The sequence below is a fragment of the Stegodyphus dumicola genome, chromosome 11 (assembly GCF_044657685.1).
Source record: "Stegodyphus dumicola isolate Sdum_Otavi_A_Nest chromosome 11, ASM4465768v1".
Classification (NCBI taxonomy): domain Eukaryota; kingdom Metazoa; phylum Arthropoda; class Arachnida; order Araneae; family Eresidae; genus Stegodyphus; species Stegodyphus dumicola.
The window spans coordinates 69,319,722-69,338,898 of record NC_140778.1 but is presented as its reverse complement, the minus strand read 5'-3'; the positions used below and the strand labels follow the sequence as shown (position 1 = coordinate 69,338,898).

Sequence of the window (19,177 nt, the reverse complement as noted above, 5' to 3'; positions counted from 1 at the left end):
TTCAGCTCTTCTATTCACAAAATGGCGAAATTTGGCAAAAGATATTTCAAACGAGAACTAGAAATGAGGAGCCACGATATTTCACACATAAATAGAAGATACTCAAAATGACGAGTGGCGATATTTCAAACGAAATCTAGAAATCTCGACCCACGACATTTTAAACGTTAAATTCTCGAGCCCGGTTATTTGACGTTGTTGTTGTAGATGACGTACTAATAATGTTTTAGTATTGTTTCCATCTCATTTTTTCTTCATATTTAGCTGATGTCTTACTAACGGAATAGTGCCATAAGGGATATTCATATTTCATTTAATTTAAACTGCAGAAACAATAATAATAATTTCAGCAAAATGTTCTGAAAAATGTGTATATTAAAAATTACGAAGTAAATCTTAAACACTTACTTTCTAGAATAAATTCCAGAATGGATTAAGCATGATTTAATTCGCAATAATAAAATAAGGATCTTTAAAATAAGGTTTTATCTTTGTTGTTGCGAAGCTTAGTTTCTCTATATTGGCAACAAATCCGCTATTCTGCCAAGTTTCCTATGTAAACAAACATGGACGCCATCGCAAAATAATAGGCTTAGCCGCACTTTAAAAAACTTTAAAATTGTTGATAACTCTACAAATATTGCATGCAGAGTCACTAAAGGCATAAAAACCTTAACCGTAAGATAACAATAAGATAATTCAATCATTTTTAAAGCAAAAAATGCACAATTTACAAACATATAAGACTAAAGAAACTGAGATCACTAAGCGGAGTAACAAAGTGGATATGTATATACATATATTTTTATACTTTTGGTATTGCAACCAAAATATGAGGTGCACGTCTACATGTTATAGCAGTCCTTCATACAAAATTTCAACGTTCTGAGGATACTCGTTTTTAAGTTATGAGATATACATACATAGATACGTAAGTACATACAGACGCCACGAAAAAAAGCTTATCTAAATCCATTTTAAATAAGTTTTATAATTTTTTTTGGGAAAAAGAGTCTTTCATTCTGGCATTATGTACAGATGTCATGCAAAAACATCGTTAAATTGCATTCGCTAGCGGTCAAAATGGATATTTTCGTTGAAATATGATGCCTCAGAATTTTCGCGATTACAACACTTCCTTTTTACTTCGTACAAGGAAGTAAAAAAATCTGATGTGTACACCAAATGATTTGTACGGAATGTTAAATTATACGCATTTTTCTTGCATTTCGTTTAAACTTATTGGATTGAATTAAACCTACTTCGCCGACAGCGCATAAACCACAATAGAATAAATGCATTCTTTAAAATGCACTCTATTTGTTCACAATAGCGACACTCTAGGTCTAGGTTCACTTAACAGTATTTATATTACGTTCATATTATAACTCAGAAAGCACAAAATTTATATCATTTAAAGTATTATCTAATCGTTGCCACATGTTGTATTCAAATACTATAATAAAGCTAGAACGAGGTATAAAAGAAATTAAGCAAACAAAACAAAAAAGAAACACTTTTTACAGACGATTGAGTATTTCTCATTCAATTAATTGAGTTCTCACTTCGCGACAAGGCAAAAATACATAAAGACCCAAAATATGTGTATTAAAAATTACGAAGTAAATCTTAAACACATATTTCCTCGAAAAAATTCCGGAAAGGATTAAGCATGATTTAATTCGCAATAATAAATGAAAGGCGTTATCTTTGTTGTTGCCGAAGCTACGTTTTTCTAGATTGGAAACAAATCCAATACTCTGCTGTTTCAAATGTAAACAAGCAACGGCCGCCATCAGAAAAATTATTAGGCTTAGCAGCACTTAATAAACTTTAAAATTGTTGATAATTCTAAAAATATTGCATACAGATTTACTAAAGGAATAAAAACCTTAACCGGAAGATAAGAACAGCATAATTCAATCATTTTTAAAGAAAAAAATGTACAATTTACAAACATATAAGAGTAAAGAAGCTGAGATCGTGTAACAGAGTATATTTATATACGTTTGGCCCGGCTTATTGCAACCAAAATATGAGGTGCACATCTACAGGGTGATCAGCGAATAAGCCCTGATTTCAATATTAAATATCTCTACAACAAAGATCGATAGAATTATGCGGTAAACTGTACGTTTATTAGCAAAACTGTAAAAATGGTGTACAAAAGTTTATAAAATTTAGTTATGAAATTCATTAACAGATGGCGCTCTAATCGCAATGACCTATCAATAGCTTTTAATATGTACTTCGAAGTCGGATTAGTGATCAGTACAACTGTTGGCTAGTGAAAAGAGGCTAGCGTAGAAAGTGAAATAATGTATTCCATTGAACAACGTGTATTTTGGTTCTGGAATTTCACCAATTAGAACACAGTCCTACGGCAACATGTCGCAGTTTTCGAAACCGATTCAATGTTCCAGTTGGACCCGATGCGAAAACCATTCGCATGCTGTTCGCGAAATTCGAATGGACTGGCAGCGTGCCTGATGATCGAAAGGGATATGTTGGGCCTAAGCAAACTATAGTCACCCCTGAAAATGCAGCCAAAGTTTCTGGATTTGTTCAGCTAAATCCTAGAAAAAGCATATGACGTATTGCATCAGAGACCGATTTGAGGTACACGAGCACACAAAAAATATTTAAAAATATTCCATACAAAATCCAAAGTCATCAGGCCATACCCATGAAAGCTGTGCAACAAAGGGTTGACTTTATGAATCAGATTCTAACAATGATCGACAACGGCAGATTTGATGTGAGCTGCATCTGGTTCACAGAGGAGGCACATTTTCATTTGAATGGAATCGTTAATAAACAAAACTGGAGATTTTAGGGTACCGAAAATCCTCATTTGTGTGAAGAAAAAGCACTGCATTCGCCTAAAGTTATGGCATGGGCTGCGGTATGCGCCAGAGGCATTATCGGACTCTTTTTCGTACGACAAACGATAACTACTGAACGTTACGTTACAATTTTGGAGCAATTTGTCAGCACTCAACTAACGTTGGAGGTTCGACCAGGTATCGACTGGTTCCTGCAAGATGGGGCTCGACCACATCGAACAAAAAAGTTTTTCACTTTCTTTATGAATACTTTGGGAATAGAGTAATTGCGTTAGATTATCCTCACTTTACTGACACAGGAATAGCTTCGCCTCCATATTCTCCCGATCTGAGTCCTTGTGACTTCTTTTTGTGGGGCGCATTGAGAGACGCTGTCTATCGAAATAATCCTGCTACTCTAGATGAGCTTCAATCGTTGATTGGTGTTGCATGTGATTCCATTTCCGTCCAGACATTGCAAGACGTGATGTCAAATTTCATTGTTCGTTTACACCACCTCATTATTTCGAACGGTGACCATTTTGAAAAAGTTATATTTTGATTGCAAAGGCTGCTTTACTTTATTTTTTAAGTAATTTTTTTTTTTTTTTGCTTCCTTTCAGAGAAAGTTTTTAGTGCAGAGCGCCATCTGTTAACGATTTTCGTAACTAAATTTTCTAAATTTCTGTACACCATTTTTACAGTTTTGCTAATAAATGTACAGTATACCGCATAATTCTATCGATTTTTGTTGCAGAGATATTTAATATTGAAATCAGGGCTTATTCGCTAATCACCCTGTACCTGTTATAGTAGTCCTATATACAAAGTTTCAACGTTCTGAGGCTGCTCGTTTTTGAGTTATGCGAGATACTTTCGTACAGACGCCACGAAAAATTCTCTTCATAACTCATTTTAAAGCAATTTTATAATTTCTTTGGAGGAAAAGGGTCTTTTATTCTGTCCTTACGTACAGATATCACGCAAATACATCGTTAAATTGCATTCGAAAGCGGCAAAATGGATATTTTCGTTGAAATATGCTGCCGGAAACTTTTCGCTATTACAATACTTCCTTTTTACTTCGTACAAGGAAGTAAAAAAAAAAAAAAAAAAAAAAAAAAAAAAAAAAAAAAAAAACAGAATCTATGTTTTTCTGTTAGTAAATATTCGTATTCAAACAAATGAAATTTAAAATTTAGTGTGGCACATTAAATTTCATCTTTGTATGACATTTTGCATATCTTACGCATTTCACCGATTGCGAAACTTATTGAAATTTTAATTATTTACATTAGTCATTACAAATTTTAACTAATCCTTGCATCTTCATTTTCCATTCATTTAATTAAAGAATGTATGTGCTAATGGAAAATGTCAAATATTAAATACTTACTGGTAAGCTTAGAAGAGGTGCGGTAATTACCACTTTCACATAGGCTTCGTTTGAAGTTGTCTCTGGCAGATTTGGAATAGTCAAACCGCAGTATCTGCCATGTCCGAGTACAGGTGATGCCCTAGAGCCGCCGTTACGGATCTGTAAATTGTATAAATGCGGATGTTAGCAGCAAGCATTTTCTATAAGAGGAAATTAAGACATTCTATAAAGAGAAATTAGACAGATGTTTACTCCAGTGTAATATGCTAGGATTCTCGGGAGTGAAGATATTTTGCTGTAGTTGTTGCGTTTTTCTTTTCTGACACTAGTTGTTACGGGGTTCGTGAGGATCTGGAGTGAATAAGGACGACACTTGACGACGAAGTATCGAAACACACTTTATTGGCCAGTATTGTCAGGACAGCTCCAAAACACGTTTTTACAGTCGTCGAAGATCTACTATAAACACGCTGGAACTCAGCGACACAGCCTCCAGGTTGTCAGGCTCTAATGGTGGAGACAACTTTACTTTAGACAACAAAGCACCAGAGTACAGCTCCCGACTCTGCTCAATCGTTCTAGGAACTCCACTTATTCTCGAGACTCTCCACGCTACAACTCGCGATGCACTCGACGACACACAGAGCACAGCTCCCGACTCTTCGGTTCAGTCGTTCCCGGAGCTCCGCACGCTCTCTCGACGATGTACTAGCCGCGATTCACTAAGAGACTCCTTCGGTGCACTCGACGACCCACTCGATCGACTCCGCAGGAATTGACTCGCTAGACGAGACACCAACTCGATACTAACTAACTCGCAGTCTATGCGAGGCACTCTCCCTCGCCCTCTCGACGAGGCACACACACTAACTGACTGCGGACCAGTAGTCATAGTTTTCGGCTTGTGTTCGAGAACATTCTGGGCTAAACCGGTAAGAATTCGTTCCAGAAGGTTCTCCATCCGTCCATGAAATATCACCAATTTTGTAGACAAATGTCGTTAAATGGGCGATTTCTCGCCAAATGTGGCAACCATGCCTTCTTTGCCATTTATGGCAACCCTAAAACTGCTTTGCGGGGAAGCCATCTTACCGCGCCTGTACATTTCGTAACATTGGATGTTAGAAGCAGATGCTAGTAGCAAACATTTTCTATAAGAGGAAATTGGAAGACATTCTATAAGAGAAATTTCCTTATGACACCTTATGAAAACAGACAGATGTTTGCTCCATTGTATATGCTACGATTCTCGGGACTGAAGATATTTTACTGTTCATAAGGATCAAACTCGCACGTTTTAATAAAAACAAGCAAATGCTAAAAAATACATTAGAAAGGAATGAAACATATACATTGCGCAAAAACAAAAAATGGGACAGTTCTCCCGTTCTACTGGGCCGATTGACGAAATTCTGCTTGCGTTTTCATATCTCGAAAGCGCGACTTACGATGACACAAATTATGCCTAAATATTAAATTTCGTAAAATTTGGTGAGAAATATACTGAGAAAATAAAAAATTCATCTTGGCGTACGTTTTTAAATGTACGCCAAGAATAGTTCACTTGGCAAAATTCTTAATTTATAGCAACCTATTTTTCTTTCCCTTTTCTCACTGCGCACGAACGGAAAAAAAGGTGCATCGTTCATATTTTTAAATAATTTTAACGAAACGCTTAAAGCATATATCACGTTATTATCGCTTATAAAAATTATGCCAAATTTAAAAATGCACTAGTATATAAATTCAAATATATCTTTGGAAATTTTGAGTAAAATACTCTGAAATTTTTGCAGGTATGCCTAGAAATACAAATACGTTAAGATGAAGGTGAGAATTTGATAGGTTGTAATTCAAAAATGTTGTCGAAAAATTTATGAAAATTACTGAAAAATAAAATTTAAAAAATAAATTAGAAAATAGCTGCGAATTTTATTCGGATTGAACATGAATTTCGAATTGTGAAAAAAAGGGCTTTTATTTATTTATTTAATTACAGCAAAGCCTCGAAGGCTATCTGTCTAAGGGGAGGGGTAACTTCATGGAAGTCTTTCTAAGGGAAACTGCCTGGTACACAAGTTACACAAAAGGAAAGCCAAGAAAACGCCCGTTCGCGAAATTTGAACCTCGTACCGAACTACCAGCGTTCAGCGACTTTGCCGCTCGGCCGCTGGTGGGCCTGTGAAAGAAGGAATCAAGTAATTGTAATAAAAAGAGATATATTGGTAAATATATATCAAAATCAAGTAACATTGGAGGAGCTAAAATTTTGAAAGTTAATTTTTTAAAAGCTACTCATTTGAGTTTTCCAAAAACTTAGCACTTTGGCATAATTTGAGTCACAGAATTAAAATGGCAAAAAATCGGGATATCATTTATGCATAAATCTAGTATATATATATATCTTAAGTAGCTCTTTCGAGATATGAAAAATGCTAGTTAAATTTCGTCAATCGGCGCAGGAGAACGGAAGATACAGAATTTTTTTTTTTTTTTTTTTTTTTTTTTTTTTTTTTGTGCGAGGTGTACTATTAAGCGACATGAATTCATAAAAAAGGATTTTAAATGCATTCTTTTTAACCTTCATTCTGAAATGACATTACAGGCGTGAATGCATCTGGAATTCTTACAATGATAGGCCATGAGGTGTCCGAGCTATCTCCATTGACCATTTTCTCAGTCAAGCGGGAAAAGAAGTATATCTTAATGAATTATTTTAGAAATGATGAAATCAGGTAATATCATCAACTAAGTTATGTGTAAGTTACATCTTGTTAAGTCACATGTAAGTTACCTTATGTTAAGTTACATCATGTAAGCTACATATACACTACGCGAAAAAAAAATGGGACAGCTCTATATCTCCCGTTCTACTGGACCGATTGACGAAATTCAACTTGCGTTTTTCATGTCTCGAAAGCGCGACTTAGGATATATATTAGATTTACATATAGCATTGTTCTAACATAGGTATTTGGACACAAAATCGAACTTTTTCTGAAATAACAAACCAATTGTTTTCCTTATTTCGATTCTCCGACTCAAAATATGCCTAGATTTTAAAATTTGTAAAATTTGGTGTGAAGTTTAAGGAGAAATTCAAAAATTTATCTTGCTGCAATTTTTTCAGTTTGCGCCAAGAATAATTCGCTTAGCGAAATTCTTAAAATATGGCAACCAATTTTCCTTTCCCCTCCATTATTTATGCCAGAGCGGAAAAAAGGCATCTCGTTCCTACCTTTTTACATTGTGCACGAACGGAAAAAAAAGTCACACCGTTCAAATAATTTTAGCAAAGTGTCTAAACCACATGTGATGTTTTATCGCTTTCAACAAATGTGCCAAATTTCAAACGCGCCAATATATAAATTCCAGTATGTCTTCGGAAATTTTGAATAAAAAACAGTAATTTTTTGCAGGTATGCTTAGAAATACATCTACTTTAAGATGATGGTAAAAATTTTATAGATTATGATTCAAATTGTTTTTGAAAAATTTATAAAAATTACTTAAAAATACAAATTTTATAAATCAATCAAAAAAATTGTTGAATTTTTTTTTGGAATGAACCTGAATTTCGGAATATGAAAGGAAGAATTAAATGAGTTTAATAAAAAAAGAGAGATTAATGTATATAACAAACTCGATTAACACTGAGGAGCTAAAACTTTGGGAGATAAATTTTAAAATCTACTCGTGCGATTTTTTAAAAATTCGGTATTTTTTCGTAACTTGAGTAGTAGAATAGAGATATGGAAAAAAATTGGTATGTTACTTCAGAAAAAGTCCGACTTTGTGTCAAAATACCTGTGTTAGAACAATTAGAACTATATTAGAATAAATGCAATACATATCCTATGTCGCGCTTTCGAGACATGAAAAACGCAAGTTGAATTTCCTCGATCTGCCCAGTAGAATGGAATAAATAGAACTCTCTCTCTCTCCTTTTTTTTTTTTTTTTTCTGCACAGTGTACATGACATTACGTTAAGTCACATGTAAGTTACATGATGATCAGTTTCATTACATAAGTTTCATCATGTTAAGTTAGGTAATGTAAGTTATATGTAAGTTGCAGGTAAGTTACATGCACGTTACATCATATCCAGTTACATCGTGTAAGTTACACTATATTAAGTTTTCTGTAAGTTACATCATGTTTATTTGAACATTATGTAAGTTACATCATGTTAAGTTACATCAAGTTAGTTTGCATCATGTAAGTTTTGTTTCATAACTCTTATTTTAACATATATTACTAAACTAAATTAAACTCAGTGGCGCAATAGCCCTAGAGGGCAAGCAACCCTAGTGGGTCAAGGACAGCAGTGTCCCAAAATCTGCTCTCTTGACCATGGGCCCCGGGATGCGTAAGCATATGCAGTGAACAAGTGGCCAGCTTGTCGCAGGACCCCCAGTGTTTAGTCCTAAAGCGAACTTGGTACACATTTTATCGACCCAAGGGGTGAAAATCAAGAGATGGAAAGCTGAGTCGACCTTGCCCAGCCGGGGATCGAACCCCGAACCTGTGGTGCTGCTGCAGGATGCGCTAGTCAGTGCGCCATTGGGCCTCAACATACATTACTCTACCTGAAAAAAAGAAATATTGTAAGGGTTATCGATTTATTTACATTAAGTTACATCATGTAAGTTGCGCCTTGTTAAGTTACATCATGTAAGTTGCGCCGTGTTAAGTTACATCATGTTAAATTGCATGTAAGTTACATCATGTTAGGTTGCATGTAAGTAACATCGTGCTAAATTATATCACGTAAGTTTCATAACATAACTCTTAATGTAACACACATTAAACTAGCTGAAAAAAGTATTGGAAAGATTATCGATTTATTTACATGTACGTTATATCATATTCAGTTACATTATGTAAGCTACACCATGTTAAGTTACATGTAAATTACAGGTAAGTTATAATACATAACCCTTAATGTAACATACGTCATACTAGCTGAAAAAAAAAAGAAGTATTGTAAGGATTATCAATTTATTTAACTTACCAATATGTAATTAGTGCCACAGGTGTGATCTGAAAATATGTGGAATCGGCTAAAAGACAGTTGGATTGTTCTTCCTGGTTTCACTTGTATGTACCATTCACAGATCACAGTTGGAAACCCATAATTAATATCGGGAATGTGATGATTAATATATTCACTCATTATCACTCCGTGTGAATCTGTCAATCGACCTCCGCATTCTTAAAAACAAATATATAGCATTAAAAAATAAACAATATTTGCATATTACTTTTACAATCTAAATTTTAAAAAAGTGTTTGGAAACAAAAAATTTTTTTCAACATTATTGTTACTTTATTTTACAACATGTCTTCATCAGTTAGTTCTGTTACAATGTTCAATTGAATCTGGATAAGTAAAACAGAAAACGGAGAATTCATGAAGCTTAGGAAGCAGAGTAAAATTTAATAGCTTTTATAAAAATGATGTCACTGTATTAAGAAAGGATAGTGTTATACTCTTTTAAGGTTTTCAAAATATTTCAGAAATGCCCACAACTTCTAAAAATTGAATTAGTGTACACCTTGCACACACACACACACACAAAAACTGAAAGGTTTCAGATTTTAAATTACGTACAAAGGCGCGTTTTTTTTTTTTTTAACATTTTGTGTGTTACCTTTATTTTTTAAATATCACGTTCTTCGCACTTAAGGGGACACATACACCTTAAACCCCTCATGATCTTCGAAAATGTGACTGTTGCAAGAATTGGGATATTTTACTTATTTTAAAAGCAATTACTTCCAACGTTTTACAGCTGACTACACAATATAGCTGCTTTGGAAACTAGTAACCAGAAAGTTTGTGTTGCCACAAATATTTTTGTAATTTAATCCGCTTTGTGACAAAATATTTCGCCATGTTTCCACCTTGCGCGCATGATATTTTAAAAATGGTTAATGGTACATACTTGAAATTGGATGGAATTCTTCATATGGGCACTATTTTCTAACTGAACCAAGAATTTGGTGAATATTTTAATACTGAAAAATTTTATGGATAAAAACATCACAAATCTTGTTAATAAAATACATTTTATAAACTCAACTCAAAATAAAATAAAAATTTAACATGCAATTTTTAGGTTCACAGTAGTTTCCAAATGTTATAAAAGCTATATATTAAATATGGAATTAAATTATGAAACAGAATGTTTTAAACTGTGCGCGCAAGTTGGAAACATGACGAAAAATGTTGTCACAAAGCGGATTAAATTATAAAAATGTTTGTGGCAATACAAACTTTCTGATTCCTATTTCAGAAAGCAGCTATATTATGTAGTCAGCTGTAAAAAGTTGGTAGTAATTGCTTTTAAAATAAATAAGTTATCCCAATTCTTGCAACAGTCACCTATTCGAGCATCTTACGGGTTTTAAGGTGTATGAGCCCCCTTAAACGAGAAAATTCAGTTCAACAGCAATATCGCAAAATAGTTTTAAAATGAGCATATCTTTAGAATTTCCGATACAGAGACTCACGCGTTGGAGATAAAAATGTTTTTTCTTTACAACGTTCCCATTGCTCGCTTTGAAATCGTTGAGTTTGTTACTCAAAACTTCGTTAGAGTTTTACAAAATATGAAGTCCACAATAAAACAAATTCCAAATTTTAAATTTAGTCTTCCACATGCCCATATTCGTAGGACGATTACGCCATTCAAAATTCGATGACTCTATGTACCGTTGTTCAATAACAATGCGAGAAATACACATACATTTATGCAGATTTTTCATTATTTAATTTCTTTAAATATAACACAGGGCGATAATACTTTGTAGCAACAGTTTGAAAAGTGCTTTGCCGTTTGTAGTGAATCGACGCAAAATCGCAAAACGAAAACAGTAGTCCTTCAGGGACAAACCCCCTATGGACTAAAAAACATAAAAATCTGAAAGGTTTCAGATTTTAAATTACGTTCAAAGGGGCGTTTTTTTAACATTTTGTCTGTTGCCTATATTTTATAAATATCATATTCTTCGCACTTAAACCATAACATTCAGTTCAAAAGCAATATCGCAAAATAGTTTTAAACTCGGCATATTTTTAGAATTTCCGATACACAGTCTCATGCTCTGGAGATAAAAATATTTTTTCTGTACAACTTTGCCATTCCTCGCTTTGAAATCCTTGAGTTTGTTAATCCGAAATTCGTTAAAGTTTTACAATATAGGAAATCGATAATAAAAGAAATTCCAAATTTTAAATTAGGGCTTCCAGATACCCATATTCGCAGTAGGATTACGTCATTCAAAATTGGATGGTTCTAGGTACCGTTGTTTTTATCACAATGCGAGAAATATACATACATTTATGTAGATTCTTCATTACTTAATTTTTTCAAATATAATACCAGGCGATAATATCAGCGGCAACAGTTTGAAAAGTGATGCAGCCTTTTAAAGATTTCGACGCAAAATGCCAAAACGAAAACATTAGTCCCTCAGGGACAAAGCCGCTTTGGACTAAAAAAAGGGAGAGCTCTATATCTCCTGTTGTTTTACTGGAAATTGTCGAAATTTAACTTGCATCTTCCATGTCTTGAAAGCGCGACTTAGGATATATATTAGATTTCTCTATAACATTGTTCTAATATAGGTACTTTGACATAAACTTAGACTTTTTCTGAAATAACATACCACTTTTTCCATTTTTCGATTCTACGATTCAAATTATGCCCACATATTAAATTTTGTAATTTTTGGTGAGAAATTTATGGAGAAATTTAAAAATTTATCTTGGTGCATTTCAGAACAATTCATTTCGCGAGCTCTTTTGTAGCAACCTTTTTTCTTTTTCTCTTTTTAATTGTACACGAGTGAAAAAATATCATCGTTCACATTTTCAAATAATTTTAACAAAATGCGTAAACCACATTTGGGGTTATCACTTAAGAATAAATATATATCTGGTGTAAAATCGAAAATAAAATGTAAGACAGAAATTAAAAAAATGCAAAAATTCAGTGCTGTCATCTATGAAATGAAAGCAACATAAAGAAGGCAAATGAACAATGAAAGTCCACATTTGAAATAAAGAGAAAAGTAAAAAGTTAGAGAGAGCACGCATATAGAAAAAAGAATGTTTCTATCATATGAAATTAAAGAACACATATTGGAAAAAAAAAAAAAAAAGCACTCTCCGAGGGAAAAAAAAAAAAAAAAAAAAAAAAAAAAAAAAAAAGCTAACATTTAGTCTAGACGGAAAAGAAGTATTAAAATATATAGAAGTAGACAGCGGAACATAACATTAGAAAAATCTACTTAACAAATTAAAAGAAAAATTAAAAAAAAAAAAAAAAAAAAAAAAAAAAGGGAAAATATTTGTTGTTTTACAGATTTATTTATGGGCCACTATATACAAAAAGAGAAATTCATTGATAATGGCAGTATTAAAAGGATAAGTGCTGTCTTGTAAAAACAGGTGATGTACAACGTACTATACAATTAAAATCTTTGCCCTTCTGTCTGTCTGTTTGTTTGTTTGTGGCACTATCTTCTCCAGAATGGCAAGGAGTTCAGTTTCAAGACAGGTATCCCTCCCTTCCAATTGCTAAAATTTGTAAGGAAGCCCTTTCGACAATTAATCATCTTCGTACGACTTTAATCAGCCGAAATATTTAATTAAAAACTCTAAAAACGCTAATTTTCGCTTTCATTTTTCCTATTGGCAACAGATTCGCACAATGGAGACTAAAATCTGCTTCATTTCGAAAAGTGTTGCCACTGCTCGCTTTAAAATCGTACACTATGTTAATAATAATTTGCAAGTTTTACAAAATATGAAAAGAAACTAGCATTGCCAAACATTTAATATATTATTCCGGATTTCAAAAATTCGTGGAAAGCCATTTCGATCATTCTCATCTTTAGCTCTGAAAATGATAACTCTTGCCCTCATTTTTCAGAGTGGCAACAGTCTCACACGTTGGAAATAAAAATCTGCTTTATTTCGAAAAGAGTTGCCACCGGTCGCTTTAAAATCGCACAGTTTGTTAATGAAAAATTTGGAAGTTTACAATATATGCAAAAAAAAAAAAAAAAAAAAAGCATTGCCAAACATTAAATACATTACACATAAGGGCATGTTCTAACGTTGAAGAACGCACGTAATTTCACGTGACATCACTGCCTGTCGAAAAAGGTTTCATTAATGTCAGCGTTTTAAATAAATAGCTGCTGTTGGAAACTTTTTTTTTGTTTCAGGTTTAGATAATTGACACAGTCTGTTATTACTACGTTAATTCTTTTATTGATACAGCGAAAAAGTTGTTATATTACAAAAAATTTAAATCATGATATCATACTTATTAATCTGAAGTGTTCAAAGATTTTGTTTCCTGATTTGGCAACCAAAAAGTATTTACGAATTGGTTGTTGCTTGGAAAGAATGAACTCACTCCATTCATAATGAAATGTTTTTATGCACTTTCTTTTCAGGTGTTCATAGAACTCATAAATTTTGCTTTGGTCGTAGCTAGCAACTTTATATACAATGCATTAAATTAGTAGTTTATTTTAGTTTCAGTTTTTCAGTATACTGAACTTATATTGCTTTGGAAGATAGCAGAACGTGTAATGTTTCTAACTACTGAAGAAACTGGACTTCGTAGAAAGCTAGTCGAAGTACGCAGCAATTGAGTTGAAGTGTGTAAGCGACAAAGTCGTAAAGAAGGGTTAAACTCACTCTTTGTTATATCAAACTAAGAATACAGGTGGCCCTTTTCTCTGGTTTACAGAAAAGCCTTCACCTGGCTTTTAAGTCAAGATAAGAAGATGAGAAACTAATCTAATGTTAAACTAAACTGAACTTAGCCGGAGCCGTACAGAATTAGCTAACGTAGTTTGCCCTTAACTAATTAACTGGCGGATATCAGCAAGCATGTTTAGTACGGTCGAGCATAGTTGGTTCTGAACAACGAAGCAGCCCTGGCGGTAAAAACGCGCCACTAAGGACTCCTGAGATCTGTTCCTGAAGAAAGCGAAACCTTCCTTTAAATACTCTTTCCATCTCATTTTCATGTAACTCGATACTAAAATATATCCTGGCAGGGAAAAGTAGGTGGGAAACGAGAATAGACTGTAAAGCATGTTTAAAAATTAAACTTAGAAACTTAAAAATAACCACTTAAAAACTATTAACTTATAGTTATTATCTTCTCCGTGGAAGAGAAAATAAATTACAATAATTCGCAGGAAAATTAGCGGTAGTATATAGCGTTTCCCTCCAGCTATTAAGAACTGTTGTTTAAAATAGCCAGCTTAAAACATACCATTTGAGTTGTCGGTGCTACTTTGGTAGACGGTTGCACGGATTTTTGGCGATTTACGTTTGCGTAATTGTTGGCGCTGTTTTTACTGTCGTCAGCCATCTTGAAAAATGCTGTTTTTACGTATTTCATGCATAGTAAAGTATTCGAAACTTTAAAAAATAAATATCATTAAAAATAATGGATTAATTTTTTGTTGAAAACGTTGTTTTTTGAGATGGCTGGCAAATGTAAATAAATACATTTACTAAGAGTATAAAATGCTAAAGTAAGGTTAAATTATTACTTTCATATAATAGAATTAAAAACACCGCTATAAAATCATTGCGCCAACATTTAATTGGAATAAAATATTATTTAAATTGAATATTGAATTAAAAACATCCTACCAACGTTTAAAAGAATTAAAATTTTTCAATTACTTAAATCCAAATCCTTTAAAATAAGTTTTATAGGATATAATTATTTAACATTAAAACATGTGTGGCAATAAATATCTCAGAATTTTTTTAAACAGTGTATTAATTTTTTAATAAAAATTGAAGTATACAATTATAAAGTAAAAGAAAAATATGTATTTACATTTTTTAAAGTATTTTACCTGTCGTATATTGATAAGTAGCAGAAAAAAAAAACGATCTTCATCTGTGATCCACATCTCTCGCACTTCATTGAAGAAGCAATTAGCGAGGTTTTCTCCAAAAATTTAAAATAAATTTCCTCTGACTCTATTAACAATTTATGAATAAATCTTTGATTAAGAAAGCCAGGTTGGCCAAAATAAGGTCTCCTTTTTTATTCCGATACCAATAATTCTTGGTAATTACCAATAACAACATTCATCTTCGAAACGGACATATCCATTCCATTTGAAATCTGAGGAATTCGAAGAGATGAACAATAAAATTTTAAAATGGCGCGGTAATGCACAAATATTCAGTAATCAATCAGGGAGCTGATTACATCACGCATAGAATTAAAATTATTTAAATAATCATTCATAATAAAATCATATTTAAAAATGCAAAATTAAATTATATTTTAATATTTAACAGCCATAAATGTTTAAAACATTAGATTAAATTTATAGATATTAAAATCAATTACTTTTAAAATAATGTGACGTCATTCATTACATCAATCACAACATAAAATTCCTTAAAATATCATAAACAAATTTTTATTTCAAATAAAAATGCAAAATTAAATTCATTCTTATTATTTAGAAGTCATAATATTTAAAACACGGAATATATGCATAATAAAAGGCATTATTTTTTAAATAAAATGACAACAAAGTATCGGTTACCATAAATAACTTGTCCAGCAATGGGTTTACCATAAGTCGTATCGCTCGCCAAAAACAAAAATCACCAAAAAATCGCCAAAATCCGTGCAACCGTCTACCAAAGTAGCACCGAGTTGTCATTAGAGAGACTGTTTACTGATTCCTAACTATGTACTATATTATGGTATTTAATATATGTCACACTTTTACAGCATGTATGCACTTGCTTTTTATTACATTAAGAAGCAAATTTTTGTCAAATGTTCGACTGGGAAAAGGAGGCTTAGAATATACGGATTTTTCGTTTTTGCTGTTAATGAATTCTTACTGGAAGTTGACTCTTTAAACAGTTTTCAACTGACGTAATCCAAACGAGAACATTTATTACAGAAACGAAGAAATATTTTAACGCGTAAAAATACAATAAATAAATTTAAATTGAAAATTGTAAGGTATTACTTGATATGGCGGTTGCGCTGAAACCTCTGAAATTAGTATGACTGTCTGTAATGAACTGCAGCTTCATCAAATTTGTTGGACTGACGATGTACGGAGACACACCTCTACCACAAAGACTCGCGTTCAGGTGCCAGGAATCTACATTGGGGTTCAGTGCTGGAAAAGTAAATTTCATTGATATTAAAATTTTGATATTTTTATTATCGTGCCTGTGACAAAATGAAGACCAGATAATTACAATAGAATCAATAAAAATAAAAAAAAAATTATAGTTTACTGAAAGGTTCAACTTTGAACACCCATTTCACATTTTAACACTTGAGACTTGAAATGCAGTTTTTTATTTCATTAAATTTATACATCTGTAGAACAATTAGGATTTTTTTGGAAGCAGGAAAGTTACGCACTGAGCGTACAGACCACCACACCACGAAGGCATGCCAAAAAAGCGGGAGAATTACTTTAAATGCTCCCCCTTTTAAAGGGCGACTGGGGTTTTTACCCAATCGCCAAATCCTGGGTGAGGATCATCCAACACCCTTTTAGTTCGGGCGCCACTGTAGAGACATTAGGTATATTTTTGGAAGCAGGAAAGATGAAATATAGAAACCACCTTCGCCGGGAATCGAACCATGGACCTCTGGAATATACCGGCCCAGCGTGCAGAACCACTACACCACGAAGGCACGCTAGGAAAGTGGGAGAAATACCTTATACGTGAATGGTAAATTCTGGCAGATGACAGGTGACAGGCGATGGAGGACGGGGGCACCTGATGTCTACCAGAGGTAAGAAGCTCCTCGTCCTCCACTAGCCTGCGATTATTAAAGAATTTAATAATTTAGGCGAGATACATGGCCATGCAAGGGCAAATTAGCTGTACTATAGCAGCAGATTCGGAAACAGAGGATGCAAGAATTCATAAGTTTAGTAAATATGTATTAAAATAAATAAGTGGCACAATGAAAACGTAGTGCATTGCAAGCGTACATTCAGTAGACAGGTCATGGAGGGCGGGGACATTTTGGCACACAAAGTTAGTGAAGTAGTCTGTAATGTTCCAACCTAGAATTTACAGTTGAATGTGTGGAACCTTAAGAACTGGTAAGCTAATAATCGCTTAGTTCAGAAACGTAAAAGTAAGAAGAGTTAATTACCCTTTATCATTCAAAATAAATTTAACAGTTGACTCCTTCTCGGAGTTTACAACAAAGCCCCACTTGGGCTTGATTACTAGGAAATAAAGCTTAACTAAAGTTCACTAAAAAGATATAGCCGAAGCTATAAAGAGTCTACAAGAGTTGGCCCCTTAATGCAAACTAAATGGCGAAGCTATTAAGGGCCTGAAATACGGCCGATTCTGAAAACACGTTCTAACAGGAAATTGTAAGTTAAAATTAAGAAAGGACAAGAAAGTGTCTTTAACTAAACATTAACTGTTAAAACTTAGAAAAACCTTACACGTCAACAAGGTGAGTTACAAAAGTCCATGTCATTCCAAAGCACAAATTTGAGAGTGCGGGTTAAAATTACGTGAAGAATGCATAAAATCTATTGCTATCAAAGGTGTCTTCTTTAATTAGGTGTTAGAAAAGAAAGATAAGCATTTGTGGCCAATTGTCCAATCCTATTGGTCAAAACTTGAAATGGTTTGAAAAAAAGCCTTATCAATCATTTCTATGACTTTCGTACCTATTTGATGACTGATGATCTTTGAAGGATTACAAAAAACGAAGTACTTCAAGTCAAAATTGCAATCAAAACTGTTCGACAGATCGTTAGTTCAAACTGGCGCGTAGTACTAAAGGCCTTTTGTCTCCTCAGGGTTCATAGTCTATCAAATGGCAAATAAGCCCGTGGCATTAATCTTAGTCTCCTGATCATTATTTTTCATCGGTTTCATCAGATAGGCAGGCGCCGCAAAAGTTAGAAAGGTTGCCTTAATCTAAAATATCTTTTAATGTGCAAGAAAACGTATTTTTAAGGTTACATTGGAAATCGAAAGATTTGCAAGAAAATAAATATTGGTGTTTGTTGTCGAGTCCATATTTCGTCAAAGAATGGTTGCCAGAGTCTCAAAGAGGTTAGACTTCTACTTCCGCTTCAATTTTGAGGAACAGCACCCCGGGGGGATTGGTCCAAGGGTCTCCCACACCTCTTTCCTGCCACCAAACCACACGGTCGCCATATAATTAGAGTTCTCCAATGCCCTCAAAATGAAACCACATGCTCACTTAGAGTGGCAAACAAGACTTTGGGCTCGCCGTATATTTAGTGTCCCCATGCCGCAAAGAAACGATACATTTACACCATACATTCATGCCTTCTCCGAGATTTAAATCCGAGCAATTCTTGACTGCAGTTAGATTCACTTGTGCCGTCTGGGCGGCAGTAAATGCTGATCAAGTTTGTATTAACTTGCGTAAATAATGCTATAGGTGATGCCTTAATAAATGCTGGAAAAGGATGCAATCGAACACTCAGTTAGCGAGCACTCACGGGAAAAAATAATGAACTTTTCTCCATCGTTAAGGACAAATTTATTTGAAAAGAGACTGCATTTTTCTCCAACTTTTGGGAGTTCGGATATTGAGGTATTATCCGTTAACATGGAATGGCCGTTAAAGGGTAATGTCGGCTAAAGGGAAATATTATTAATAATACTTAATTATTAATAATTGAGCTTAATTATAAGGCCAATTAACGAAACTTCGACTACACTCTAGGAGAGGAGACTTAGATTCAGCTGCGTAAACAGACCATAGCATGAGTAAAGTCTCTTATCGGAGGCCTTCCAAATGGGCCGACATCCCAAAGGACAACACTTGCTGAAGCAATATGCCGAGATCAGACTTGACAATAACTTATGTCAAGCATATTAAGTAGGTTTTTTTTTTATTTCATGTTCTATCCGTATGTTTAG

The 19,177-nt window shown here is 33.7% G+C and overlaps 1 protein-coding gene across 1 annotated transcript in view; it reads right to left on the bottom strand.

Annotated features, from left to right (window-relative positions):
- The window catches only part of LOC118190809 (cubilin-like), a 413,937-nt gene that overhangs the window by 178,563 nt on the left and 216,197 nt on the right, over positions 1 to 19,177 (bottom strand). Inside the window, exon 39 of the mRNA XM_085826303.1 lies at positions 4,222 to 4,362. Within this exon, the coding sequence (XP_085682429.1) occupies positions 4,222 to 4,362 (141 nt within the window). The remainder of the gene's footprint in view (positions 1 to 4,221; positions 4,363 to 19,177) is intronic.